Below are 25,261 nucleotides of genomic sequence, written 5' to 3'. Positions count from 1 at the left end.
GGCATGGCCACAGGCCAGAAGAAGAACATTGTGCAACCGTCGGGGACTCCGCAGGGGACTTCTCCTGCTGCACAGCCTAGGATTCCAGGTGCATTTCTATCTAACCAGGGCAGGAGATTTGGTCAGGAAAAGCGGTAACAGCAGGAGAAGCAAAGGAAAGTGTGCGGGGGGCGGCAGTTAGTGAAGTATAGGGCTGGAGCTGGGATGGACCCGGGAGGTCCCCAGCTGCCTGTCAGGGCAGGGCTGCTCCCTATTAGAGTTCTTTCCAGTCCCCAGCATGGCAGCTTTCACCCTTCCCCTCAGGAAAAGGATCCGTAGGTGAAGGGATCCTCCCGCAGGCTCAGTCTATTTTGCCCCATCTCTCTGGATGCCGTTGCCCCTAGTTACCTCCCCCTCTCCCCTGCCTTGTATCACCTGCTGTGACATGACCCCTCGCTTATTTCCAGACTGATGGATCCTCCCCTCAGCCACCCAGCCAAGCTGGACGATTTTGATCTCACTCCCCTATAACCCCGCCCCCCAGCTCACTAATCCCGTCTGATGCTCTTCTCCGAGCTCCTGGCAGGTCATCGGGATCTTCCCACTCAAGGGTCGCCCCGGCTGAAGGCAGCGTTCCAGCTGTGGCCATGGCACAGCAAAGCGAGCAAAGCCTGGGACTGCTCTCATCTCGCCCGCTGTCCATTCCCCCCCCAGGGGAGAGGTCACGTTCTCTGCAAGCAGCGTGTGTTAGCCTGGCGCTCGCTCAGAAGCAGAGGGACAGCCGTTCCCCCTGCTGCCCTCCGGTCCCTAGTGCAGGGCCTCACCTTTGCCACCCCGTGAGCGCAATTCCCTGGAACTTGATGAGTGGGAACTTGGACATGGCCTGGATCACCTTCAGCCAGCTCAGGTGGTTTTTCAGGTGGTAATTTAAAGGGGTCCAGGCCTGCGCGGGGCCGGTGGTGCCTTTGAAGGCACTCGCGAACCACACCGATTTGAAGCCACTGTCTGCGTACTTTGAAATAAACTTTCCTAAGAGAGATGGAGATACCATGATCAGCAAACAGCTGGAAAACATCTGCCAGTGCCAACAGGCTGAGCTTCAACACAGCACTCCCAAAGGGCGCCAGCCCTGGGCCCCACACAGACCCACCAGCACCGCTGAGTGGCTGACAAGCAGAGGCAGAGACACACTGCTCCTGTTGCAAGCCATAGGCATGGGCCCACGCACCAGCCGGAGAACTAACACCATTACCCACCTATCCGTTCCTCTTGTCTGGGGCTGGCAACAGGATGCTGGCGGGTGGCTCAGAAGTTTGTTAGGCTCCATCCTAGATCTTACGCTACCTTTAAGTAACCGGTTCAAATGTGACCCAGACTAGCAAAGAGTAAGAGGGTCATCAGCTGGCAGCCCCATGGCAGTGAAATGGGGGGACTCTGCCGACCTCCTAGGCACCAGGGGTCCACGGCACAAAAAAGTCACAGTCACAACCGGGACAAAGCGAAGGACATCAGCAGGGCAGGACACAAAGGAAACGTGACCCTGATTTCCATGGCGCCGTCCCCAGCTTACACCAGGGCTCAACTTGGCCTTTAACCTCCCGACATGCAATCTGGCAAGTCTCCCAAAGCAGCTCATGGATGAAACCGTCACAGGCTCTGCCCCTTACCTATCTGCTCAGTGTCAAAGTCTGGGGCGTAAAACCACAGCACTGGGGAGGCATGCTTCGGTATGCCAGACTCTGCAGGACAAAAAAAAACACAAAAAACCTGGAGGGGAGAGAATGCAACAGCATCTCTGCCAATAGCTCCAGGGGAGGAGAGAGAAGGCTGGTGGGGAAACCCTCCCCACAACCGCATTCCACCAGCCCAGACCCCCCTTGCTCCCTACACGAAGAGTTGGGGTGACTGTGAGCAGGATACACAACTCCAAACTGCACAGATATAAGTGAGTCCAGAAGCATTCCACACTATGGGCAGGGACCAGGGGTGCTGGTGGGGGAGGGGGGAGCCCCTCCCCCCCCAAGCAAGCGGGGGCACGGCCTTAGGGGAAGGGGCAGCCTGAAGGGCAGGGCCATGGTTCTGGCACCTGTGGCCCCCCCCCCCACTTTTTAGGGACCTTCCACCGCTCCTGGTGGGGACACCACCAAACCCCCAGGAGACACTCTAGTGTCCGTACTACACTTTCTCCCCTGCCCCGCCCCATCCCAGACGACACTGGGGGAGGGGGGGGAAGGGGGCACTACAGGTACCCTCCAGGCAGCTGCATTGCCAGAGCAGTGTGAGGGTGCAACTGGGATGCTGCTCTGGAGAGACATACGCAAGGGTCACCCTAGGGAATCCCCTACAACTAACTGCTCCTGGAGAAGAGCACAAAGCCGCCCTGACCTTGGATGGCTCCCATACTGATCTTCCTCAGCATGTCGTCCCACATGAGGACTTGGAGTCCCTTGTACTGGTTCACGATGAAGTTCACGACCTCCTTGATGTGATTCAGGTACATCTTCCCCACATCTCCATTGTTGAGGCTGATCCAGTTCTTGGAATCCATCCCTTCCCCTAGATGAAAGACCTGGATTTACCGGAAGGGAAACTATTGTTAAGATCAGAAGCTTAATAGCCTCTATAAACAGGCACAGAGTGAAGAGTGTGCAAGGTTTACGTCCTTCCTAGAGGGATGCACCCAGGGAGCAATGATAGGAAACGGCACCCCTGCGCCAGACCCCTCCCCAGTGCAGCCCCACAGTGATCAGGCCTCTCCTCAGTCCTAGTCAACAGCCACACGCATCAACTAGGCAAAGCAATCAGACGAGACGGACCCAAGTGCCAGCAACATGCGGATGATACACACAACTATACCAGTGTCACCAAGCTGGCCCAGCGTGAGCAGCTGGTTGAGCCTGACTCCAGACAGACAGAGGTGATGACCGCGGCAGAGGCAAGCTCTCCGAAGAGCTTTGCAGGCACAGTTCCGTCTCCTCTGTGTGAAGGATCACCCCCACATTGGAGCTCTCCCCCACAAGGCCAACGCTTGTCTGAGCAGCGGACAGACCTTTCTCAGGGCTGGTTCGAGACTGTTTAACTAGCTCCCCAGGAGCGAAGGTGCGCACCCCCAACTGGCCTTCGCTGATGTAAACACGGATGTAAACATGGACATTTAAAACTAAATAAAATTAACCCCCCCTCCCCCCACCAGAACATCTAGACAGTCAAGAGTCAGTACAGCACAGCTTACATTACCTCTTCACTGGGGCAACCCTGGATGGCAAAAGTACCAGCTGGGTTGGAACGCAGCTTGACTCTCCCCCACTAACCCAGAGTTCACACCCAGGCTGGGTCAACTCAGACCTTCACCCCTGCAGGGTGGGCAGACGAGTCATAGGCACTTTACTGCTCCTGGGACCTTTGCAGGATGCTTTGAAACACCAGGCCCCATCTGCTCTGCAGAGTCGTTAGAGAACCCAGGGGACACTGCGTAACATGCAAGAGTTTGTCCCCGTGTACTTTGGCCAAAAATGTCACCTCCTCCCAACCCAGTGTCGGGCACCAAAGAGCTGCTACCTTGCACCTCACAGGGGGGTACATTTCACTGGTACTGTATGCAGAGTTGGAAATACTTTGGGGTCTGTAAACAGAAGCCAGATCGCTACAGGACCTGCAAGGAAGCCACTAAAAGCTGTGCTCAGTGTGCTGGAAGGCGGAGTAGCTCTGCAAGCCTCTTCTCCAGACGTTTTGTTCCTCTTCCCTTCCCTCTACCCAGAGGGGCTGTCGTAAACCGTAGAGGACTTTGCACCTAGAATTGGGGACAGTCTACTGTGTCCCTCCTTAGACCATTAGACAGTAAGCTTGTCAAGGCAGGGGCAGCCATTGTGTTAGAACAGCAGGGTTCCAATCTACAGCTGGGGCTACTGCAATACAAATGACACACACACCCCATAACTCCCTGAGCCGGCAGAGGGGAGAGCATGGGACGCCTTCCACAGGAACTCCCCAGCACTTACCTCGTCGGCTCCGATGTGGATCCAGCTCGAGTGCCTGTGTTTGTCCATCACCTGTGACAGGATGCTCTTCAGCAGGGACAGGGTGTCTGGGACGTGGGGGTTGAGGCTGTTGGGGAAGCGCTCGACTTCCCGCAGGTATCGGTACTTGTCGTGCTTCAGGATAAACTGTCACAAGGAAGCGTGTGAACCCAACGTAGCACCAAACCACACCGTGCACAAACCAACCCCACTGGACCCCTGGCAGATGGTGCTGTGCTTTGGAAAGAGAGCAGTTTGACTGCAAGGGAAAGGAGTAACTGGGAGGCAAGTCACGGGTCTGCTTTAAAGGGGCTCTGTCCAGCTAGAGTCATGCTGCGCAATGGGGACACGTGGGCCAGTAAGAGGGGGACCCCCCGTCCACGTGCCCGGGGGGTTGATCAACACGGTCTGTGGGAGGTGTACCTGCTCCCTGTGGAATGCCCCGGGCTGAGCGCACCAGTTCACAGGAGCCTCCACCAGGCTCACTGTCGAGACCTGTGCAAATACCAGTTGTTTACGAACGAGTGATGTGGCAGTGGAGCCAAGCTGGACCCATGGCTGGCATCCTTGCCAGCTCCCTCCTTGCCCCAGGGGGGCACAAGACAGAGAGGAAGCTGCCTCCTTGCCTTGGAGGAAAGCCAGAATACAGCTACCTCCCAGTTTGGGGGCAGAGACCAATGCCACCTTGTTGGGTTGAGGAGACTGAGGTGGCAGGGTGAGAAGAGAGACTGAGACACCCTCAGGAGAAGCAGATTCCTCACTCAACAACAGAGAGGGGAGCCAGACACTTGTGACGGAAACCCAGCAGTCACAGAAACAGCCCCTGGCTCAGTGCCTAAGCTCAGCCAACGGGCATTGCATGGGAGACTGGAGCACTCGGTGTCTCTCAGACCCTGGTCCTCACAGGAGGTCACTCTGGTGTGACGCTGGCTTGAGTGGCTCTGTTCTACAAGTGGGTTCCTAGCCCCACAGGTGGGCATGGTGCTTCAGACTTAGAATGACACCCGGTCCCCGCGGTCAGGGAGACGTTTGCCCGTTCAGAGCCCAAAAAAACCCAATCTATATCTAGCGCCCTTTAAATGCTTCCAATCAAGAAGGGCAATGGACTGTCACCCTGCCTCCCCCTGACAAAGGGAGAGTAACCACTAGTCTGCGAGCGCCAAGAACTCGCCTGGCTCCCTGAAAGACGGAGAGCTGCAAACACCATAAACAAAACCCTGCACGAACAATCCCGAGGAGAGTGCCCTCCTAAGCAGGTCCCATCACAGGCCTTCCCCACCCTCATCTACTGCTGGAACAGGTCTACATCCAGAGCTAAGCCATTCAGGGTGTGCAATAATTGTTAAAGCCACACAGTAACACCTGGGTGAGCCTGGTTTAAGCCAGAAAAGAACAGAGCTTTTCTGCGGAGAGCTCCAGGGTGGGGCCATGTCTGTGCACCACCAGGCCTGCTTGATGGGGAGAGAGGAGAGAGATTCAGCTCTATGCAGTGTTTGGTACCAGCCATGTCGGCACCTGGATCCACCCCACTTCTGGGAGGCGGTTGGAGCCATCTGGATGGCAGGACATGCCTTTCACCCTCCGGGCCAGGAGCAGCTGCTCTCAGCCCGCCCCTACGGAAGGGCTGACTCGCACAGAGATCGACATGCCTTTCACCCTCCGGGCCAGGAGCAGCTGCTCTCAGCCCGCCCCTACGGAAGGGCCGACTCGCGCAGAGATTGACGCCTACCTCCACATGCCCAAAGGTCTGCACCAGGGGAACCACCTCCAGCTTATTGAGCGCCGCTAGCCGCTGGATCTTCTCGATGTCATCTTCGCTGCAGGGCGACAGGGACAATCGGCAGGTCAGAGGGCTTTGCGTTTTGCAGGTGCTGGTTGGCAAACTCAGGCCATTCGCAGGCTCCCAGACACGCCGACGCCCGAGTGTTAAATCTGGCTCAGGGCACTGGCGGTGTTAACGGCTGTGCGACAGACAGGAGGAGCCTGGTACTCCCTGTAGCAGAGCGACGACTCACCGCCGCGGCGCTTCCTGCTGGTCGTCTTGGGAATTAGCTCAGCTCCGGAGCGCCCTCTGCTGGCTAGTGTCTCTCCTGCCTCAGGCCCCGTGTCCCTCCCGGACCCCAGTGCCCCATGCCTTGGGATGCTGCCCCACCACCGTGCCCTGACGCTCTGGGTCTCCCCTCCCAGGGGAACCCCCAACCCTCTAAGCCCACCTTGCCTCAGTGGCTACTGCCAGTCAAGATCTAGCCCCCTTTCACTGGGGCAGACCGCACTGTCATGGCCACTCATCATTGGCAAGGGGGTTGGACCAGTTGCCTCTGCCTATCCCCAGGCTGCACCGCTGTAGGCCCAGTACCTTCACCAAGGCCTGCAGCCTGAGTCCACCAGGCTGGAGATCCCAACTTCCTTTGCCCTTCCCCAGCACTGTTCTGCTCTGCTTCAGGTACCTTGCTCCCAGGCAGCCAGCCCTTCCCACTCCAGGGCTAGCGTGAGACTCCTTCAGCTCCTGGCCCACAGCCCTCTTATCAGGGCCAGCTGTGGTCAGCCACTCCCTCAGCTGCTCTCACTCCTTTTATCCTAGCCGCAGCCCTCTCCAGGGCTGCTTTTAACCCGTTCTGCCAGAGCGGGCGGCTGCCCCACTACACACCCACATTCAGAGCGCTGCACATTAGCGCAGGAAACCCATGTGCATCCCCAGAGTGGCACAGTTACAGTGGTGCAGCTCAGAGTCACTCCCTGCTCATTGGCTCACTGCTTTTCCATGTGGAGAGACACTGGGAATGCAAATTGGGATCCAAACACTGACACTGTAAGAACAGACATGGAGGCTGCTCCAACGGCGGGCACAGCCAGAGGGCTCAGAACTGCGGCAGGCAGCGGGCTCTTATCGAGGGCTGTTCCAGCAGGGCCATGCCCAGACTTGCAGACCCTCCGGCATCAAGTGGGTCACGTTACTTTTGGATACCTAGCCAACACACACAGCCAAATGCTTCCTCCTTTGTCACCTCCAGCCCCCCCGCCGCCATGTGGAAAAGCGCTGCGGTTCACTCGTGCCCATTGCAACACCTTACCTATAAGCGTATGAAGACTTGAGGGTTTCAAGCTCACCCTTAAAGGGAAACATGTCTTCGTACTCGACCAGGATTCCATTTGCACCAAGTTTGGAAAGCAGCGGAAACACCTGCAAGGAGAGCAAATGCCCAAGGCAATGAGCCAACCTGCTGGGGCTGGAGAGCATAGCGGGGGTCGGGGGGGGGGGGGAAAACGGAAAGCTCGCCAATCAGTCTCCTGGCCAGAGACCACAGGTCAGACTGAGCCTGGGTGTCTATGGGTGCAATTCCCCTGGCTTTCATTGAGCCAGGCTCAATAGCACCAGAAGAGCCCATGGCCTTGCCTGGCTAGAAACCCGCCTCAGCAGAGCTCCTTGCCAGGCTGCATGGGTTCCAGGCAAGCACAAGGGCAGCAAAAGGAGTCAGAGTTCCCGGGCTACCTACCATAGGTGTCTCTCACTCTGAACTGCGGCCACGGGATTCTGTTACGTCCCTCTGAGGGGAGTGTGTGAGATCCCTGGCCAGTGGGCAACATCCCACACTCAGGCAGTTCCAAAGCCAGCTCTTCCTTTCCCTTCCCACCACGGAGCCGAGAGTGGCTCACGCGACCAGGGCAGGAAGGTGCCCCGTGCTCTCTGCGAGCACTGGAAGCCAGTGGCTGAACTCTGGCGCCCACAGGACCTGCTTGTAACAAGTGGGATGTCCACCTGCAGCCCAGCAGGACAGGGACAGGGCAGGAGAGAGGGGACAAGTGTCATCCCAGAACCCTCTGCTGCTCACCTGTTCCAAGTAGGAGACCTTGGGCGCGGCTCCTTTCAGGTCCAGGTGGACAAGCCTCATCTCTGTGGTGCTGAAGTCCATGGAGAGCTGCTTTTTGGTGTCTTCCTTTGGACCCATTATCTTCACCACCGAGAGCTCTAAGGCCTGGTTGTGGGGGTTGGCCTCCTCCTTTTCCTCTCCAGCCTTTCCCCAGAAGTCATTGTCCTTGCTGATGTGCTTGTGCAAATCCAGGGTAACACTGCGCGTGCAGAACAGAGCCGCTGGAAACTTTCAGCGTCCTGACGCACCGGCTCCCTTGTGGGCAGCTTCAGCAGAGTGGCCCCAGGCACTGACTTCCCCTCCCAGCCCCTGGGGGCTCTGCTAGGACAGAAGGTGTGGGGGAAAGCCCACCAGCATCTGCTCTGGAGACGGGCAGGGACATCAGCCTCCAGGGCTGTGAGCGCACCTTCCACCCGCTCCTGGAGTCACACAGTTCCCCATGCCTAAGCCAAAGGGGGTGTGCCCCACTCCAGCCCCACCGCCCCCAAGAACAGCTGCTGGCCCTGGAGGGTATCTGAGCTGAACAGTCCAACCTACTGCCCTGCGGCTGTGCCCTCCAGCGTGTGCTCTGCAGGAGAGTCCCATAGAGGCCACCTGGGAATGGGTCACAGTGTCCAGTGCCTGCTGTCGCCGGCAGACTGGGACGTCGGCTGGGGGCAGAGTGGGGAAGACGCAGCTCTCTGTCACTGGGACCCGCCTCCCCATCTACAGGTCTGTACGCTCTGGGGAGAGCTGGCCCAGCAATGGGAACCCAGGACACTCCAGCACCCAGCGAGAGAAGCCGGGGAGCAGCAGTAAGATCCCAGTCCCCACCGTTTGGTTACAAATCCAGAGGCGTGTGGCAGGCTCAGCTGGCCATGCCAGTGCAGCGCTCGAGAGAGACGGGGTGAGGGCATACCAAGGCTAGCTCAGCTAAGGAGCTGCCTTGGGGCCGGACAGACAGAACTCAGCTCCAAGCACCAGGGGACTGGCCCCAGCACTACCCCGGGCTCCGTGGGCAGCCTGGCTGTGGACAAGCGTCTTACCTGTCTCGGAAGATAAATTTGATACCAGCTAAAGCCACAATCAAGAGCACGGTGAGGCGCAGGAGGTTCAGCTTCTGGTTCCGTGGGAAGGCCATGTCTGCAAGGCAAAGGGGGGCGGGAGGCGCTGCAGAGCAGGATGTAGAGCAGGCAGCTGATAAACGCTGATAAAACCTCCACCTGCGGCCAGGACCTGCTTTTCACACCCGGGGAGGAGGCAGAGCTCAGGCCACGGAAGCCAACGCACAGCTGTGAAGTGCTGCTGCGAGCGAGCAGGACAGAAGCGTGTCCAGCCGAACAGACCCTAACCACCGACTCACGGCGTTACTCCGGGGGTGGGATGGAAGAGACACCCAGGTACACGCTATACGCATGAGAGAGACACCTTCACAAGGGACCCTGCTGGCTGGCCGGCTCCTACCTGGCAAGGCTACCTCAGCCGATGCACGGACATCCCAAGTGTGGTTCTGCTCCACCTGTGCAATGCAGAGGGAGGACGGCCTTATGGTTTGGGCACCAGCCTGGGGCTCAGGAGAGCTGGGTTCCATTCGTGTCGGATCACCTCTCCGAGCCTCAGTTCCCACTCTGGAAACTGGGGAGAATAATTCCCCCCCCATCTCTTGCGCTCAGGCCCATATGACATGAGCTGGGACCTGGGGAGTCACTTCATCCCTCCACACACCATTCCCCTGCTCATCTTTGTGGCTGTTGTCAGCAAACTCTCTGGAGCACGGACAGTCTCTCACCACGCAGCTGCAGAGCGGCCTGCACAACGCGGGGGGACGGGGGACGACTCCCGGTGCTATTGCAAGGCAAGAAAGTCCAAGCCTTGCCCACAGGAGCTCACCAACTGCCGGCAAGACCCTCCCCGGCCTGCCCGGGGGTGGTGGTGGTGGTGTTGGAGCTGGGTTGCCAGCTCCTTCAGGCAGGGACCTGGCTCTGTTCTGAGATAGCACCTGTGTCTTGGCTGCAGTACAAAGCGAACGTTTGAGGCCAACGTTCCTGGCTGTTACTCAGCAACGGCCCTGAGACACTGTGGAGGAGACGGGTCCCCCCCCCGAGGAGCAGCCGAGGGGTTGGCGAGGTCCAATACCATGCGGTCATTAAACTAGTGCTATTGGGGTGCAAATCAGAGTCCAGGCAAACAGAATGGTACCACCGCTGACCCGAGGGGTCGCAACCTAAATTAGGCAAGGACTTGACCGGAGTGACAAGTGGGTGGGGAAGCAGTGAGATAGCTGCAGATGCTGGGAGTTGAATACTGGTTTTTTTTTTTGGGGGGGGGGGGGGACTCAAGGTAATGTTTCCTACTGGGTAGAGCTCTGGCCTGCTGGATGGCCTTGGGCAAGTTATGTCCCGGCCCTGTGCCTCAATTTCCCTATCTGTACAGCGGGGATAAGGATTTTGGGAAGCAGGCTGAGGTCTGTGAAACAAGAGCTAGGTTATGCTCTTATAAGATCATTATTGGGGTGGAGGGAGCAAAGCACCTGCTGCTGGGAGCAGATCAGAGCAGCAGTTTCATTTTGCACCCCTGCTGTCCCCTGCCCGGAGCCGGCCAGCTCCACAGGACACACCAGGGACAGTCCACCAGGTTCTCTGGTGCTCCTGGGTTTAACCCAGACACACGGCATTGTTAGAGGAGCGCGTTAGTTAGCAGAAGATTTACTGCAAACCACAAGGCTGGGGTGGCCAACCTGGGGCTCCGGAGCCACACGCGGCTCTTCAGAAGTTAATCTGCGGCTCCTTGTCTAGGCCCCGACTCCGGGGCTGGGGCTACAGGCGCCAACTTTCCAATGTGCCGGGGGGCGCTCACTGCCCAACCCCTGGCTCTGCCACAGGCCCTGCCCCCACTCCACCCCTTCCCGCCCCCACCCCTGAGCCTGCCATGCCTTCGCTCCTCCCCCTCTCCCTCCCAGAGCCTCCTGCACGCCACGAAACAGCTGACTGGGAGGTGTGGGGAGCTAATGGGGGGCTGCTGACGTATTACTGGGGCTCTTTGGCAACGTACATTGGTAAATTCTGGCTCCTTCTCAGGGTCGGGTTGGCCACCCTTGCACAAGGCGATGGATTTTACCTGGACAACACAGGTGGCAACTGGCAGGAAAAGCTGCGTCTGAGCTTGGGGGAGGCCAACAGCGCCAGGGCAGGTTTAAAAAGCAGCCATCCTGGCATAGGGAGCACATTTCATTGGGTTAACCTGTCCAGGGACTGAGGGAGCCAGCGTGAGGGAGAACGTCCCTGCACCAGCGAAAGAGAGGCCAGTTAGAAAACACAAGCAAAGGTTCTCAGACACACGAGAAGCTTGAACAGTGCCAAACGAGGCTGGGACCGGAGACAGGGAGAGGTGTGCAGAGAAGTTTAGCTCCAGCCACAGAGGAGGAAACAGGAGGACCACAAAACAGAAGCAAAGAGCAGACCACCTGCCTTCACTGGCACATCTGTTATTTCAGACCCCTCGCCCCAGCTCAGATTTCCCCCTTTTACAAGCTAAGGGACCAACTGTGCAGTCCCGTACTCATGGAGCAGCCCTAACGATTTCACCCTGACCTATCGCCTGAGGAAAGCTTCACCGGATCAGGCCAGAAATAATCCCACTTGTGTTAATCTCTCCTTGTACAGGAGCTTGCTCATCGTACTTGGCAGTGTTTCATAAATCCCTTATCCTGCCTTGCTTCCAGGCAGGCTGTGCTGTCCTGCTAGCCCCAGAAACAGACCAGACAGACGGCTTTTGCTCTCGTGGTGGCCCAGTGCGGCTCTGTGGCTACGTTTCTTTAGGCAGAGGGTGTGTCAATTCTTTCTGCTTTGTTAAAACCTCAGCTTGTCGCCAATATGCAACCAACCTTTGAGCAGGTGCCGCGTGTATTGTGCCACTTCTAGGCGTAGCACCCAGAACTGGCTTTCTGAATTGCTGAAGCCAAGGGTTAGGCATTCTCTCTGCATAGCTGAGGTCATGCCCCGTACAAGGAAGGAGCACCTCTTCATTGCAGCTAGAAGCTGCTGTGGATTAGCACTGTGCAGACACATACAACACACGCTGAGAGAAATGGCTCTCCGCTCTAGGTCTGTGTGCGTGACACGATGGGGCACACAGCGTAAAACCCAGACGGGGATTCAGAGAAAACAGCCCCTCACTGTGTATTTCTTTCTAGGTGTGTGACAAGAGATGAGCTACAAGATGTACCAGGAACCTGCAGGATGCTCAGCTCAATAAACCCAAGTCTGTGGGGAAGCGGTTAGGGCTGCTACACACAATGTGCCCAGCACGGACACACAACTGCACTGGGTTTCACACTGGGGGGCATGCTCCCCTAGGGAGCAATGAGGTTACCAGGGGGTGCAGGATGGAATGCGGGCTGGCCACCGTGCAGGGACGCCTCCCCCGAGCCCACCCTCAGATCAGAGTGCACCTGGCGTGGGCACCCAACACCCTGCCCTTCGCTGGAGAACCTGGACCCACTCCACCTAGGCCTACAGCCTAACAGGAAACACACCTCCCTGACTCAGCCTCTGCTTGGAGGATGTTTAAACAAGCTGGCCCAGCCCTGGAACCGAGTACACAGTCCTGGCATCACACCACTGAGCCACGCCAGCCATGCGCTGCTGGGGCCCTCCCAGCCTGCACCCCCAACACCGACTCCAGGGCCATGTTCTAAAATACGCTCCGCAGCAACTAGGGCGGGCGAGCGCATTTGCACCTGCACATCCCCCAAATTAATACCACTGCCCGGACATGGAGCCAGATTCTCAAAGGTATTTAGGCTTCTACAGATGCAGCTAGCGCCCTACTGGGATTTTCAAAAACACCTACTTGCATCTTTAGGGGCCTAAATACCTTTGAGAATCTGGCCGATAGAGAACAGACAGGAGAGTGATCAGAAACACTTCCTTGGTTTAATCAGTCAGTTTAAAATGCAAAAGCAGTTTTCAAGAAGCCTTTTTCTTATGTATGCAGCACATTTAAGGAAGTTTCATTTAACTAATAAAGACCGTTTCAAAATGCTGTTGTTTTATATTTGTAATTTAATTCTGGTTACCATCCTAAGGCATCTTAACATAAATCCCAAATAAAAACAAACACCCCAATCCAGTAAAATAATTATTTGTCATTTTCTAACACACTAAAAAAAACCAAAACAAAACACAGAAGTTAAAAATCTGAATAAGTGTACGCTGAGCTATAGAATAGCTTAAATAATTGTGTACAGACAGTGCTGTGGATTTCAACCTGGGGTCTGCCGATCCCTGAGGCTCCACAGACTCTGCCTAAGGTTTTTAAAGGGGTCTATGCCGCCATTTTTGAAATTTTCACCGCAAATGAAAAAAAAAAAAAAAAAAGAGGTTGAAAACCACTGAGTGTATCTGCCTAGTTAGCAAAAAGAACCACTTTTAGTGTAAAGACTATATTTGGTTGCAAGTCAATGTTTTAATTGTTATACCAATCACTAAGAATTAATTTTTCTTTAGGAATAACTAAAGTACAAATGCAAAACAAGATTAAATTCAATTATTTTAAAAAAAAATCAAGGTTTCTGGCTCGCTAATTTCAGTCATGATTAAAGTCAGTGACTGAAATTAGTGAGCCAGAAACAAGCCCCACAACAATCCCAAGATCCTTCTCAAAATTGTTCTCTTCAGTCTTAAAAATCCTCCTGGACTTGCCCCAATCCCACCCCACTCATGAAACAGCAGTCTCTCGGCTGCTCCTCATGTAACCTACTGCTCTTGGTAAGAGAGCCTTCTCCAGTCCAACGCCTGACCTTCTCTTCTTTTCTTCCCCATTTCTGTCTGGGTTCTTGTACAGCAGCCATTGCTACAGCATGCGAGCGCTTACCAAAATTCAGTATAACTGGATGTGCTCACTCCTTTTCTCCAGTCACAAGGAAACAGAAGTGAGCTGTAGCTCACGAAAGCTTATGCTCAAATAAATTGGTTAATCTCTAAGGTGCCACAAGTCCTCCTTTTCTTTTTGCGAATACAGACTAACAGGGCTGCTACTCTGAAATCAGGCTTCTCTTTGTTATTCATCTCTCTTTTTCCTCCTCTCCCTCTATGAGCTGTTCTTTAACTTAGGGCCTTACCTGCAGAGATGCAAATCACTTGCCTGCAACCCTCCTCAAAAAAAAAAACAAAAAACCAAAACCCCCAAAGGGAGATGGACACTCAGCGTGGGGCCCTTAGAGCTATTTTACTCTAGAGCACTTGGAGATACAGGCTGCAGGAGCCATAGGAGAAACTGGAACTGGGTTGTGCTAGGTTACGTCAACAACAGTCTTGTCAATAAGGAAGGACACGGTAAAAGCCTTTGTAGCCATTATTGCCTCAGCTGCCCAAATCCCTTCCCTTCTCAGATCAGAGACGTGGCAAAGAAGACAGCCCAGCGGAGTGAAGAAAGAAATCTAGGTGACAAACGGCTGGGCTGGGCCTACAGTAGGATGGTTAGGAGCCGTGTGAAGTGGCTGTAGGGCCAACATAACTCATGTGTTTTTATCCCCACTACTTAATAGAACTTAGTAGTTCTATTGCCTAGATGCCCTGGAGGGGGATCAGGGCCCCATTGTGCTAGGGGCTCTCCATTTATGGTGAGACAGTCCCTGCCTCAAAGAACTCAAAGATCCAACAGATCAGACAAACGGGGTGGGGGGGGAGGGAAATAGAACCACGGAGAGCGTCACGGGGCTGGGAACAAGCTGCTCAGTACATCAGGCCAAATCCTGCCATCCTCACACAGGCAAAGTTCCCGTTCAGCTCAGCAGGATGAAGGGCTGCAGGTCCGGTCACACACAGACCAACACTCAGAGGCGCTGAGCAACAGGAGCTATGGTTCCTCAGCACAGCACGATTAGCCTGCAGCTCATTCACCCCTCTAATGCCATCCGTCCTGATCCACGAGTGCCACCACACTGCTGGGCCTGGCATGGACACGGTCCTAGACAAAATGCTCACCGCTTAGGCTTTTACACTGTGCTCATCACCACAGTGCACAGGTGCCCATTAACAGCCTAGTCACTAGCCTCAAGCTGTCCTGAGACAAGAGATTTATTGGCAGATGCTCTCCAGTTCTTGGAACAGCGACTCTCTCTGGGCGGGAAGGGCAGTGATGCCAATGAACCCCGATGGGTACCACTTTCCTCTCATGCAGCCACCTGCTCTTGGGGATACTGTGCTTTCCTGCAGCACTAGCAAGGAGACAAGCAGCTAAGAGATAGGAAAGAGATGAGAGCACCCGGCTGGCTGAGGACATGGCTATTCCCGGGCGCCCCTGGAGAGTTACCGAGTTAATTGGCTGTTTGGGGAGCTAGTCAGCACAGCTACAGTCTGCAGAACCAAAAGAGCTCCACTGAGAGGAGGGGAGGCAGGTTGGAAGGAGGAGAGAGAGATTCTTCCTGGATTCAGAGTAACAGCCGTGTTAGTCTGTATTTGCAAAAAGAAAAGGAGTACTTGTGGCACCTTAGAGACTAACCAGTTTATTTGAGCATAAGCTTTCGTGAGCTACCTGGAGCTTTCATGAGCTTCCTGGATTGATTCCCTGGCACAAGGGTGGAGCTTAATCCGTCTCCAGTACCTCTCAGCAGGAAGGTCTTTCACACTCTGTACAGACAGCCCGGACCAGGATTTCAGTGGAAACCACCCTGCAGAAGCCACCGAGAGGAGGCATTTGCCTTGGAAAGGTCCTGAGGTCTGTTAAGTGTTAACATTTCTGTTAGTCATCAAAGCAAGTGCTGTGCTAATGGCAACAGGAATAGTGATTGCTAGGTCCACATCCTGCAGTGGGAATAACGGGCCTGGGGCTAGATGTTGTGGCTGAGCTAAAAATATTGCCCTAAGAAGGTTAAAAAGGAAACCGAGACTTCTTTGCTGAAGTCTGTCACCATTCCTATTCCGAGGAGCTCGTTTTGTCCTGTTGCTGTTGCCACGTGATAATAGGGCTCAGCTGGTAGCGTTGGCCTAGACACACGGGAAGCACGCGTAATTCTGAAGGCTCACAGCATGGAAGATGGTTCTAGCCAGCATGCAGCTCAGTTGCTTTATTTCTTAGAGAAGCAAAAACTTAAAAATCATCCACCCTTCCATAGCTACTGACTGTACCTGCCGTTATTATGAGCACCTCTAAACAGGACGCACCGAAAGAAAGCGAAGAAAATATTGTTGTCGATTCTTGTCCACTTGTTCACGTTGTGCAGCTGGCAGCCCTGTGCCTATACGCAGCCCTCTGCTCTGCTGGCAGTGCATGCCCCTCCAAGTCCTGCCAGTGTTCACCAGGAACACTGGAAGTGAAAGTGAACAGGCAGCAAGCAGAAAACAGCAGCGTGCATGGAGACTCTGGGAAGAGGGATGGACCTCACTACGTTTGGTCATGTTACCAATACAGACTAAGGAGGCTGCTACTCTGAAACTAAACATACTGGTGATTAAAACATAGCTTTAAGCATAAGTAGTTAACACATAGTTCAAGGGACCATTCAAGGTAAAGTGGCCCATTAACATCCCTCCAGTGAGATCTGAGGAAGAGCTCTGTGTAATCTCAAAATCTCGTCTCTCAGAGTAGCAGCCCTGTTAGTCTGTATTCGCAAAAGGAAAAGGAGTACTTGTGGCACCTTAGAGACTAGCTCACTTCATTGGAGCTGTAGCTCACGAAAGCTCATGCTCAAATAAATTGGTTAGTCTCGAAGGTGCCATAAGTCCTCCTTTTCTTTTTGTTTCTCAGACTTCACCAACAGAAGCTGGCTCTGTAAAAGATATCATCTCACCTATCTTGTCTCTCAGATACCAAGTACGTTAGCAGGAAGTCTAGGGCCCTGATCTAAACAGATGTAATTAGACATCAAGGCTCTTCATCTGATCAAGTCCTCAACCAGACATTAGGAATTTCTCCAGGGATCTCTGGTCACAGTGTTTTTCTGCAAGCTAAGCAAACTCCCTTGTGAGAAGCCAGGTTGGTTACAATTAAAAAAAAGAAAAGCAAATACAAAGTTAAGTTAATTCCTCTCATAGCCATGCACCCACTGCTCTTATTTAATGTGTCTCTTATGGTGGTGCCAAGAGGCCCCAACCGAGATTGGGTCTCTGCTAGGCACTGACATACACATAGTGAGAGTCCCTTCCCCACACAGCTTACAGCAGAGACAAGATGAGGGTGGGAGGCGAAAGAAGCAGAGAAAGAGGAAGTGATTTACCCAGGGGTCACAGCAGGTGAGTGGCAGAGGAGGGACTAGACCGTGCTGTGAAGCTCAGAACCAGCGCCCCATCCCCTAGAGGCCACCCTACCCCTCAAGCCTCTTCGTTTTCCTCCACAGTCAAGACAACTACCAGGAAGGATTCTTGTGTTGTGTAAAGAACGTGTGGTAATTCACGCTCAGACCACAAACAGAATCGTACCACATGAAACACATCAAGTGAAAATCAAAGAAATGCCCAAAAAACTAAAATGGGAAATGAACTAACACAGACAGGGTGCAGAGCATTCTGAAGCACTGAGAAACAGATTCCACCTGACTTCAGAAAGTCCATAAATACGTACCATACTAGTCGCACCGTCATGGGACCACCATGCCTCACCAGAATAACTATAAATATTTAGACAGGTGCTATCAGATCACTGAGATTTGGCTTTCATTTCATTTGGTTTTAAATTTTGTTTTTAATTTTACTGAAAAATAATTTGCTTGGATTTGAACTTTCATCTCCATCTGCAGCCATGCTATGGTAGATAGACAGTAGGGTAATGGGGCCATATAAGTACCTAAGTTAGTGCGAGCAATGGAGACTTTCAAAACAGATCATCTTGTTGGTTTTCATTTTGCTTTTCAGTCAGCTTGGACAGAGAGCTTAAATGGTAACACGCATCTTCACAACTGCACCCCAGTTCCCACACCAAGCACGAGGACAGAGAATCAGACCTTTAAAGTCCCCAGTACCTGGTCTGGATGCTTAACTTGAATTAAAAAGACAAGCAGTATGCATCCGATGAAGTGAGCTGTAGCTCACGAAAGCTTATGCGCAAATAAATTGGTTAGTCTCTAAGGTGCCACAAGTCCTCCTGTTCTTTTTGCGAATACAGACTAACATGGCTGTTACTCTGAAACCAGAAATACTTCACCCATCTTTAGCACCTTCCAAATGTGACCGCAGAAGTGTTTTATATACATTAAAAGGGCACTGGCAACTTAAATGTGGCCCAGCATTTCAACAGCCTTCTCCGTCCAATAGAAACGTTTCCACAATTTTAAAACATTCCACTGAAAACTGCTATTTACAATCACTTGGCCACATGCAACTGAACCTGCTCAGCAGAAGGGAAACTGGGTTTTATTGTCCTAGCAGAGACACACAAAGAAGAAGCAATGAGCTTAAACAGCAACAAATGAATGTTTTTATTTTTCACTTTCAACTATCAAAAGTGTTATTAGTAACACAGGGAAAGAAATTCATTTCCAGCAGCAAGTCAGTCAATGTCCCCGTCTCTTTCACTAGGCATGAGAACACTAGGGATGCATTATGTTTATTAAAGGGACATGGTCTGCTCACAGAAGTACTTTTAGGAGAGTACTAGGCATACTACTGAAGCCAAATCCTCAGAGTTCAAGAGCAAGCCCCAGGGCCTCTGAAGATAGAAGGTCAGACTTGCTTTAAGGTTCCCCCTTCTCAAATTTGAGAGCTAAATTCTAAAACAGCCTAAAAAGTACACAGCACTTCCAGCCACTCCAGTTTTACACATTAGTTTAAATGTTGTTCTTTGGAAACAATACAACAAAGCTGCAGGATAGAGTTGGCGAGAGTTTAAATGTAGAAAATTAATTACACCCAAGAAAATAATAAACTGAGCTTCTAATTTTGTTTTTGTGCAAGTGTCTAGGCATAGCAAGCTGTGCTCTGGATAGATACCATGGCTTTACACATAGCTAGATACATGGCTTGCTATCCAGCCGGGGGTAATTGTCTGAGATGGCAGTAAATGATGCATTAATCCTCCCTCCCCAATTCAACCCCCCCCCCCGCCCCCCGCCGCGCTGCTGCAAACAGAAAAGAGTTTGTTTTATAATTTGCTTTTGGGGAGCTGGGATTTATGTACAACGACCTACCTTTCTAGCTCAGATGAGAGGAACCCTGAAAAACACAGTGGAGTGGGACAAGGGCTGGCTGGATCATCGGTGTTCTGGCCCTGCCACCCAGGATTCGGTGTAGCCAGAGAAGGGTGCCCTGCACAGAAGAAAAGCAACAGGAGACAGATGGATTTGAAAATGCAGCTTCTCCAGAAAGCACTCTGGACTCAGAGAATGACCATTTTATTCTTGTGAATTCTGCTGCCTCATACAGCAGCACATCCATTTGAGAGGTCTGTCTGCAGTTCCATTTTAAATAAATTCTTCAGCCATTATTGGCATGTACAATTCTTCTCCCGCAAGTGTGAGAGTATGTGAAACCACACATCCCCACACCGTCCAATAAATGTCACCTTAGCAGAGGCAGACAGTACAGGCCCAGAGGGGCCCCATCCCTGCAATGAACTGCAATCTAGCCAAAATGGTTTTGCACTCAGCTGGAAGCAGCCTCACAAGGTCAGGGTACATTGGCACCAGAATTGAGTTTAATAATTAAAAGACCTGACAGAGCTCCCTCCTGCCGGCTTGCACCTCCGTAATTTGGCAATGGGGACGAACCCTCCGCCAGCAGAGGCGGACACCAGCAGCCCAGCCCTGGGAGGAGATCAGGCATGGGGGGATGCTAGGTGCCGGGTTTGATCAGTTATAGAATATTCTTGTGCTAGGTGCTCAGACGCCATGGTGATGGTGGCAGGATGACCCCCCAGTGCCCCACCCCTCTGCCCCCCTAGCCCCATCTCCCCAGTAGCCTCTGCCCCATCTCCCCTCCAGGTCCTTGCCCAGTACCCCCCCGGGCCCCATCTCCCCAGCAGCCCCTGCCCCATCTCCCCTCCAGGTCCTTGCCCAGTACCCCATCCCTCTGCCCCCCATGGCCCCATCTCCCCTCCAGGTCCTTGCCCAGTACCCCCCCGGGCCCCATCTCCCCAGTAGCCCCTGCCCCATCTCCCCTCCAGGTCCTTGCCCAGTACCCCATCCCTCTGCCCCCCATGGCCCCATCTCCCCTCCAGGTCCTTGCCCAGGACCCCCCCGGGCCCCATCTCCCCAGTAGCCCCTGCCCCATCTCCCCTCCAGGTCCTTGCCCAGTACCCCATCCCTCTGCCCCCCATGGCCCCATCTCCCCTCCAGGTCCTTGCCCAGTACCCCCCCGGGCCCCATCTCCCCAGTGCCCCATCCCTCTGCCCCCCATGGCCCCATCTCCCCTCCGGGCCCTTGCCCCCTGCCCGGTACCCCCCCGGGCCCGCCAGGCGGTCGGCGCCGGGTCCTGCCCTCATGCAACCCGCCCCTACCGTGCTGGTGCAGGGGGGGCCGGCCGGGGGGAGCTGCGGGCTCAGCGCCTGGCTAGAGCCGCAGCAAAGCCCCGCCCGGAGCTGGTGCAGGAAACGAGCGGGGCTCCCAGCCCAGGCTCCGGCATCAGCCTGCAGCGGAGCCTCCCCCGTGCCGGCTCAGCCCAGCCCCGCTCCGCTCTTAAAGGGGCACGGACCCAGCCCGGCTGCTGCGGGCAGCCCCGCGGATCGGCCCGGCATGCAGGTGCAGGGGGTGGTGCCTAGGGGGCTAGCGGGGTGCATGCAGGGGGTGGTGCCTAGGGGGCTAGCGGGGTGCATGCAGGGGGTGGTGCATACGGGGGTAGCGGGGTGAATGCAGGGGGTGGTGCCTAGGGGGGTAGCGGGGTGCATGCAGGGGGTGGTGCATACGGGGGTAGCGGGGTGCATGCAGGGGGTGGTGCCTAGGGGGGTAGCGGGGTGAATGCAGGGGGTGGTGCCTAGGGGGCTAGCGGGGTGCATGCAGGGGGTGGTGCATACGGGGGTAGCGGGGTGCATGCAGGGGGTGGTGCCTAGGGGGGTAGCGGGGTGCATGCAGGGGGTGGTGCATACGGGGGTAGCTGGGTGCATGCAGGGGGTGGTGCCTAGGGGGGTAGCGGGGTGCATGCAGGGGGTGGTGCATACGGGGGTAGCTGGGTGCATGCAGGGGGTGGTGCCTAGGGGGGTAGCGGGGTGCATGTAGGGGGTGGTGCATACGGGGGTAGCGGGGTGCATGCGGGGGGTGGTGCATACGGGGGTAGCGGGGTGCATGCAGGGGGTGGTGCATACGGGGGTAGCTGGGTGCATGCAGGGGGTGGTGCATACGGGGGTAGCGGGGTGCATGCAGGGGGTGGTGCCTAGGGGGGTAGCGGGGTGCATGCGGGGGGTGGTGCCTAGGGGGCTAGCGGGGTGCATGCAGGGGGTGGTGCCTAGGGGGGTAGCGGGGTGCATGCAGGGGGTGGTGCATACGGGGGTAGCGGGGTGCATGCAGGGGGTGGTGCATACGGGGGTAGCGGGGTGCATGCAGGGGGTGGTGCCTAGGGGGGTAGCGGGGTGCATGCAGGGGGTGGTGCATACGGGGGTAGCGGGGTGCATGCAGGGGGTGGTGCATATAGAGGTATCAGGAGGCATGCAGGGGGGCACCCAGGAGCATCATAGGGTTGTGGGGCACCCGGGTACCTGCAGGGTACTGGAAATAGATGGGCATGGGGAGGGGATCAGGTGAATGCAGACAGGGTGGGTTACATGGGGTATCCAGGAGGGTAGGTATATGGGAGTATCATGGTGCATGCCGGGGGGAGGGAATGGAGGAATTGGGGTGCATGCAGGGGGCTTTGGGGCATGAGTGCCTCCAGCACTGTGGCACACTGGTGCAGGTGGGGCGCTGCAGGACTCTGTTTAACGTGCCCAGCGCTGAGTTCCCTTTGCTGGTGCAGATCTTGGGGGGGGTGGAGGCAGCCATGTGTAGCCCATCACTAGCCTCCCCATCCCCCATGTGCTACACATGAGACCTGCTCATCTACTGCCTGACTGGCAAAGGCAGGGCTGGAGCTGGGCCTTGCAGGACTTTGTGCAACCTGACATGAGGAAGGACCCAGCCATCTCCCTCCCCAGGACCACCTTCTCCCCGCCCCAATCTGCCTGAGACCCCCTTTGGCACCCCTCATCCACCACCAGTTTGTGAAGCGCCATAGGCTCCGGTGTGGGAAGCTAGAGGAGGTGACGCTGACAAGCAAGGGCAGATGGGGAGCTCAGTCTCTGCCCCATCCCGATGGCCTGAGAGAGGGAGGCGGATGAGGAATTAGGGGTGGCTGGGTGTGAGTATTTGTGAGGGGACTGCCAAAGTGCAGGACTCTAAGGTCACCCTGTGCAAAATGCAAGAGAGGGAGGGTAGGCGCATCAGTGAGCATGAGGAGCCAGCACTGCTGAGGGAGAGTCACCCATGGGCCATAACACAGGAGAGACAGCATAAACCTGCTATGGGCACCCTGGATTAGTGCTGACAGCACCTGCTGCTTTGCCATACAAATAAAGTCCCTGAAACGGAAATGGATGGTTAAATCGGGTCTGGCCAGCAGGATGGTGCACAAACGTTTTCCACCAGGAGACGTAAGTTCCAGTTCTAGTCTACCCCACAGGTGAAAATGCATTGGCGGAGTCCAGTCCTAGTCCTACACACCACAAAACCACTGCAGTGCTCACCATGAACTGATCAACAAATCTCTTTTCTGGAGAGCAGAGGATGCGCAGGGCAGGGCTGAAGCGTATCAGCAGAGCTGTGTAAGGAAAGTTTACATAACAATTGCCAAATGAACTTTCTCCCTAGCTGGTGCTATTAAACTCTCCCTTTTTTGAGCATTCTGTGATTCCAGTATGAATGAATATGTGCAATACTGCGAGCTGAGTGAATTATTCTTAACATACAACATATATGATGATGAATTAGCCTCCTTTTCTGTGCATGAAGTATCTGTGAGGAGTTCACAAGATCCTCAAACGAAAGAGACTTACTTTTCTTGTTTTTACTCTACGTGCAGATTGCTATGATTATTTTATTGTATACTATTTTTTGCTATTTGAGCTATGCTGGTTAGCTGCGACTAGTGAGATAATTTACATGCTGCTTTGCTTTGATAGGATGAGTGTGGAAGCAGTTCCAGCTAAGATATTTTATATAGCCCCCCCAGTAGCAAACCATCTCACAACTTGAAGGTACTTACTCTTACAACCCCCTGAGGGGCACAGCAGTAACATAAAGCTCATTTTCCAGAGAGGGGAGTGATGCATAGGGAGACCAAGGCCCAGATCCTCAAACGTATTTAGGTGCTTAACTCCCATTGAAATAAATGTGAAAGCTAAGTGACTTGCCCAAGGTCACACAGGACATCTGTGGCAGCAAAGGAAATTGAACTGAGGTTTCCTGAGTCCAAGGCTAGCAGCATGCCCTAGCACAGATACTTGTGTGTGTGAATGTAAAATGACAGGTTTCAGAGTAGCAGCCGTGTTAGTCTGTATTCGCAAAAAGAAAAGGAGGACTTGTGGCACCTTAGAGACTAACAAATTTATCAGAGCATAAGCTTTCATGAATGCCTCCGATGAAGTGAGCTGTAGCTCACGAAAGCTCATGCTCAAATAAATTTGATAGTCTCTAAGGTGCCACAAGTCCTCCTTTTCTTTTTGTGAATGTAAAATGTAATTTCTACCAATCTTTGCACAAACGATTTTGAAATGTGCTTTCGACACACATTTGTGCTAGTAAAACTCAACCACGTGAGTATCTGCAGAAAGCAAATCCCAAAGGGCGTGAGCCTGGCCAGAATGAAATCATTAAAAATATTAAAGTGGACATGTGTTGGCACTATTAGCCCACCTCTCATAATAACACAAAGGTCACAGAGGGTTTAACTAAATGTATTTTATCCAAATATAGTTTTAATTTTCAGTTAATGTTGTACTGCCTGTATCGTGGTTTTGTATAGACGGTTTAAACACTAAAGTCAACAAGAAACCTTCAATATTTTGTCACCCTCGAGATAAATTAATGTTTCCCTTGGGCTTTGCCCAAGTTGGAATATCTCCTCTCTGATTTAAAAGAAAAGAGCTGTTAATCATAACACTGCCTGCGCTATCAATTCTTTGCTCCCATTTAAAGCATGCTCTAAATTTCAGCAGTGCGTATATGCCAATGGAAAATAAAGAACTGGAGCAATACAAGGTTTATGGGGAACTCTCACCCTGGTGGATGAATGATGGTGGCACGCAGAGATTGAAAGCTCTCCCACAAACCTCCCTTTACTGTCTTCTTATTGGAGAATATTAAAAGCACATCTGTGCAGTCAGCATCTGCCAAGGCATTGCAAGAAAAGCAGTTCAGGTTAATACATTTATGAGCCTGGATTCAAACCATCAAGGTAAATTAAGGGTTTTGATCAGAGAAGGTGTAAGGCATTATACAAGGGTGCGAGTATTTAAGAGAGAGTTAAACAGGGGCTTTTATTTCAACACCTGCAGTGACGGGGAAATGTTCTGCTACTACAAAAAGGAAATGGAACCAGCAAGGGAAAGGCCAAGTCTTCCTATAAATTATGCACCATCTCATGAACTTGCAGCTCGGCTTTGCATTGAGCTAAGAAGTACTCACAAGCAAGAAGCGCTAAAAGCATTGCAGCTGCCAAGGGACACAAGAAAACAATAGCATGGCAAGAAGGTTTAAGTCACAGGATTCATTCTCTTCACTTAATTTCTCCCTTGAAATCTTGGGGCTATGGAACACCCTGTAGTGTCCCCCACGATGGGAGTTGTGATGCACCAGTCCCCTCTAGGTGTCTGTCACCGTGCTTGGTCGTAGGCACCCCACGCACAAGGCTCACCAGACTCTCGATGAAAAGAAAAGGAGGACTAGTGGCACCTTAGAGACGAACCAATTTATTTGAGCATAAGCTTTCGTGAGCCACAGCTCACTTCATCAGATACATCCTCAAATAAACTGGTTCGTCTCTAAGGTGCCACTAGTCCTCCTTTTCTTTTTGCGAATACAGACTAACACAGCTGCTACCCTCAGACCCTTGATGGGTCACTATTAACACTCACACATTTCAAATACACCAAATATTTCAATAGGGCTGCAAGAAATAACAGATGCAAATACCCTAGACACAAGGACTTAAACACTTGTACAACAGAATTACTTCCAACACTTCCTAATGCAACCCCTTGGGGGCTGCTCAGTAGGGGGTATAAAGGTCACAGCTCCCCGTAGCATTCCCCCATGCTTCATACCTGGGCTACTCCTTCCACTCTGTATCACCCTCCCAGAGCAATCAAGCCCTGGCCTCCAGGCCCGGCTATCCAGAGTCCACTTCTTCTGTCCATGGTCTCCTTGGAGCTCCTCTGCACAATGCTGTCCCATATGTCCTGTGTGCTGGCTGCTGCCCTGTATCCTGCTGCTATTGCTGATCCCTACCAGCCACTGGCTGC

At 53.7% G+C, this 25,261-nt stretch overlaps 1 protein-coding gene across 6 annotated transcripts in view; it reads right to left on the bottom strand.

Annotated features, from left to right (window-relative positions):
• Positions 1–25,261, bottom strand: part of LOC311527231 (hexosaminidase D-like) — a 37,272-nt gene that overhangs the window by 9,868 nt on the left and 2,143 nt on the right. Inside the window, exons 1-11 of one of the 6 annotated variants that reach the window (XM_084640964.1) lie at positions 20,273–20,518; positions 18,966–19,083; positions 9,308–9,362; positions 8,890–8,986; positions 7,826–8,063; positions 7,067–7,176; positions 5,725–5,812; positions 3,978–4,142; positions 2,365–2,548; positions 1,647–1,718; positions 804–1,008 (exon numbers count right to left, since the gene is read on the bottom strand). In XM_084640964.1, the coding sequence (XP_084497090.1) occupies positions 804–1,008; positions 1,647–1,718; positions 2,365–2,548; positions 3,978–4,142; positions 5,725–5,812; positions 7,067–7,176; positions 7,826–8,063; positions 8,890–8,984 (1,157 nt within the window). In that variant the 5' untranslated portion in view covers positions 8,985–8,986; positions 9,308–9,362; positions 18,966–19,083; positions 20,273–20,518. Of the gene's footprint in view, positions 1–803; positions 1,009–1,646; positions 1,719–2,364; positions 2,549–3,977; positions 4,143–5,724; positions 5,813–7,066; positions 7,177–7,825; positions 8,064–8,889; positions 8,987–9,307; positions 10,103–18,965; positions 19,420–20,272; positions 20,519–25,261 lie in introns of those variants that run through there. The other 5 variants (XM_084640960.1, XM_084640963.1, XM_084640962.1 and 2 more) reach the window with 5 other exon arrangements.

This window comes from Lepidochelys olivacea (genome assembly GCF_965140295.1).
Source record: "Lepidochelys olivacea isolate rLepOli2 genome assembly, chromosome: 10".
Lineage (NCBI taxonomy): Eukaryota > Metazoa > Chordata > Testudines > Cheloniidae > Lepidochelys > Lepidochelys olivacea.
The sequence above is the reverse complement of the archived record's forward strand: the minus strand, read 5'-3'. Positions and strand labels throughout refer to the sequence as shown.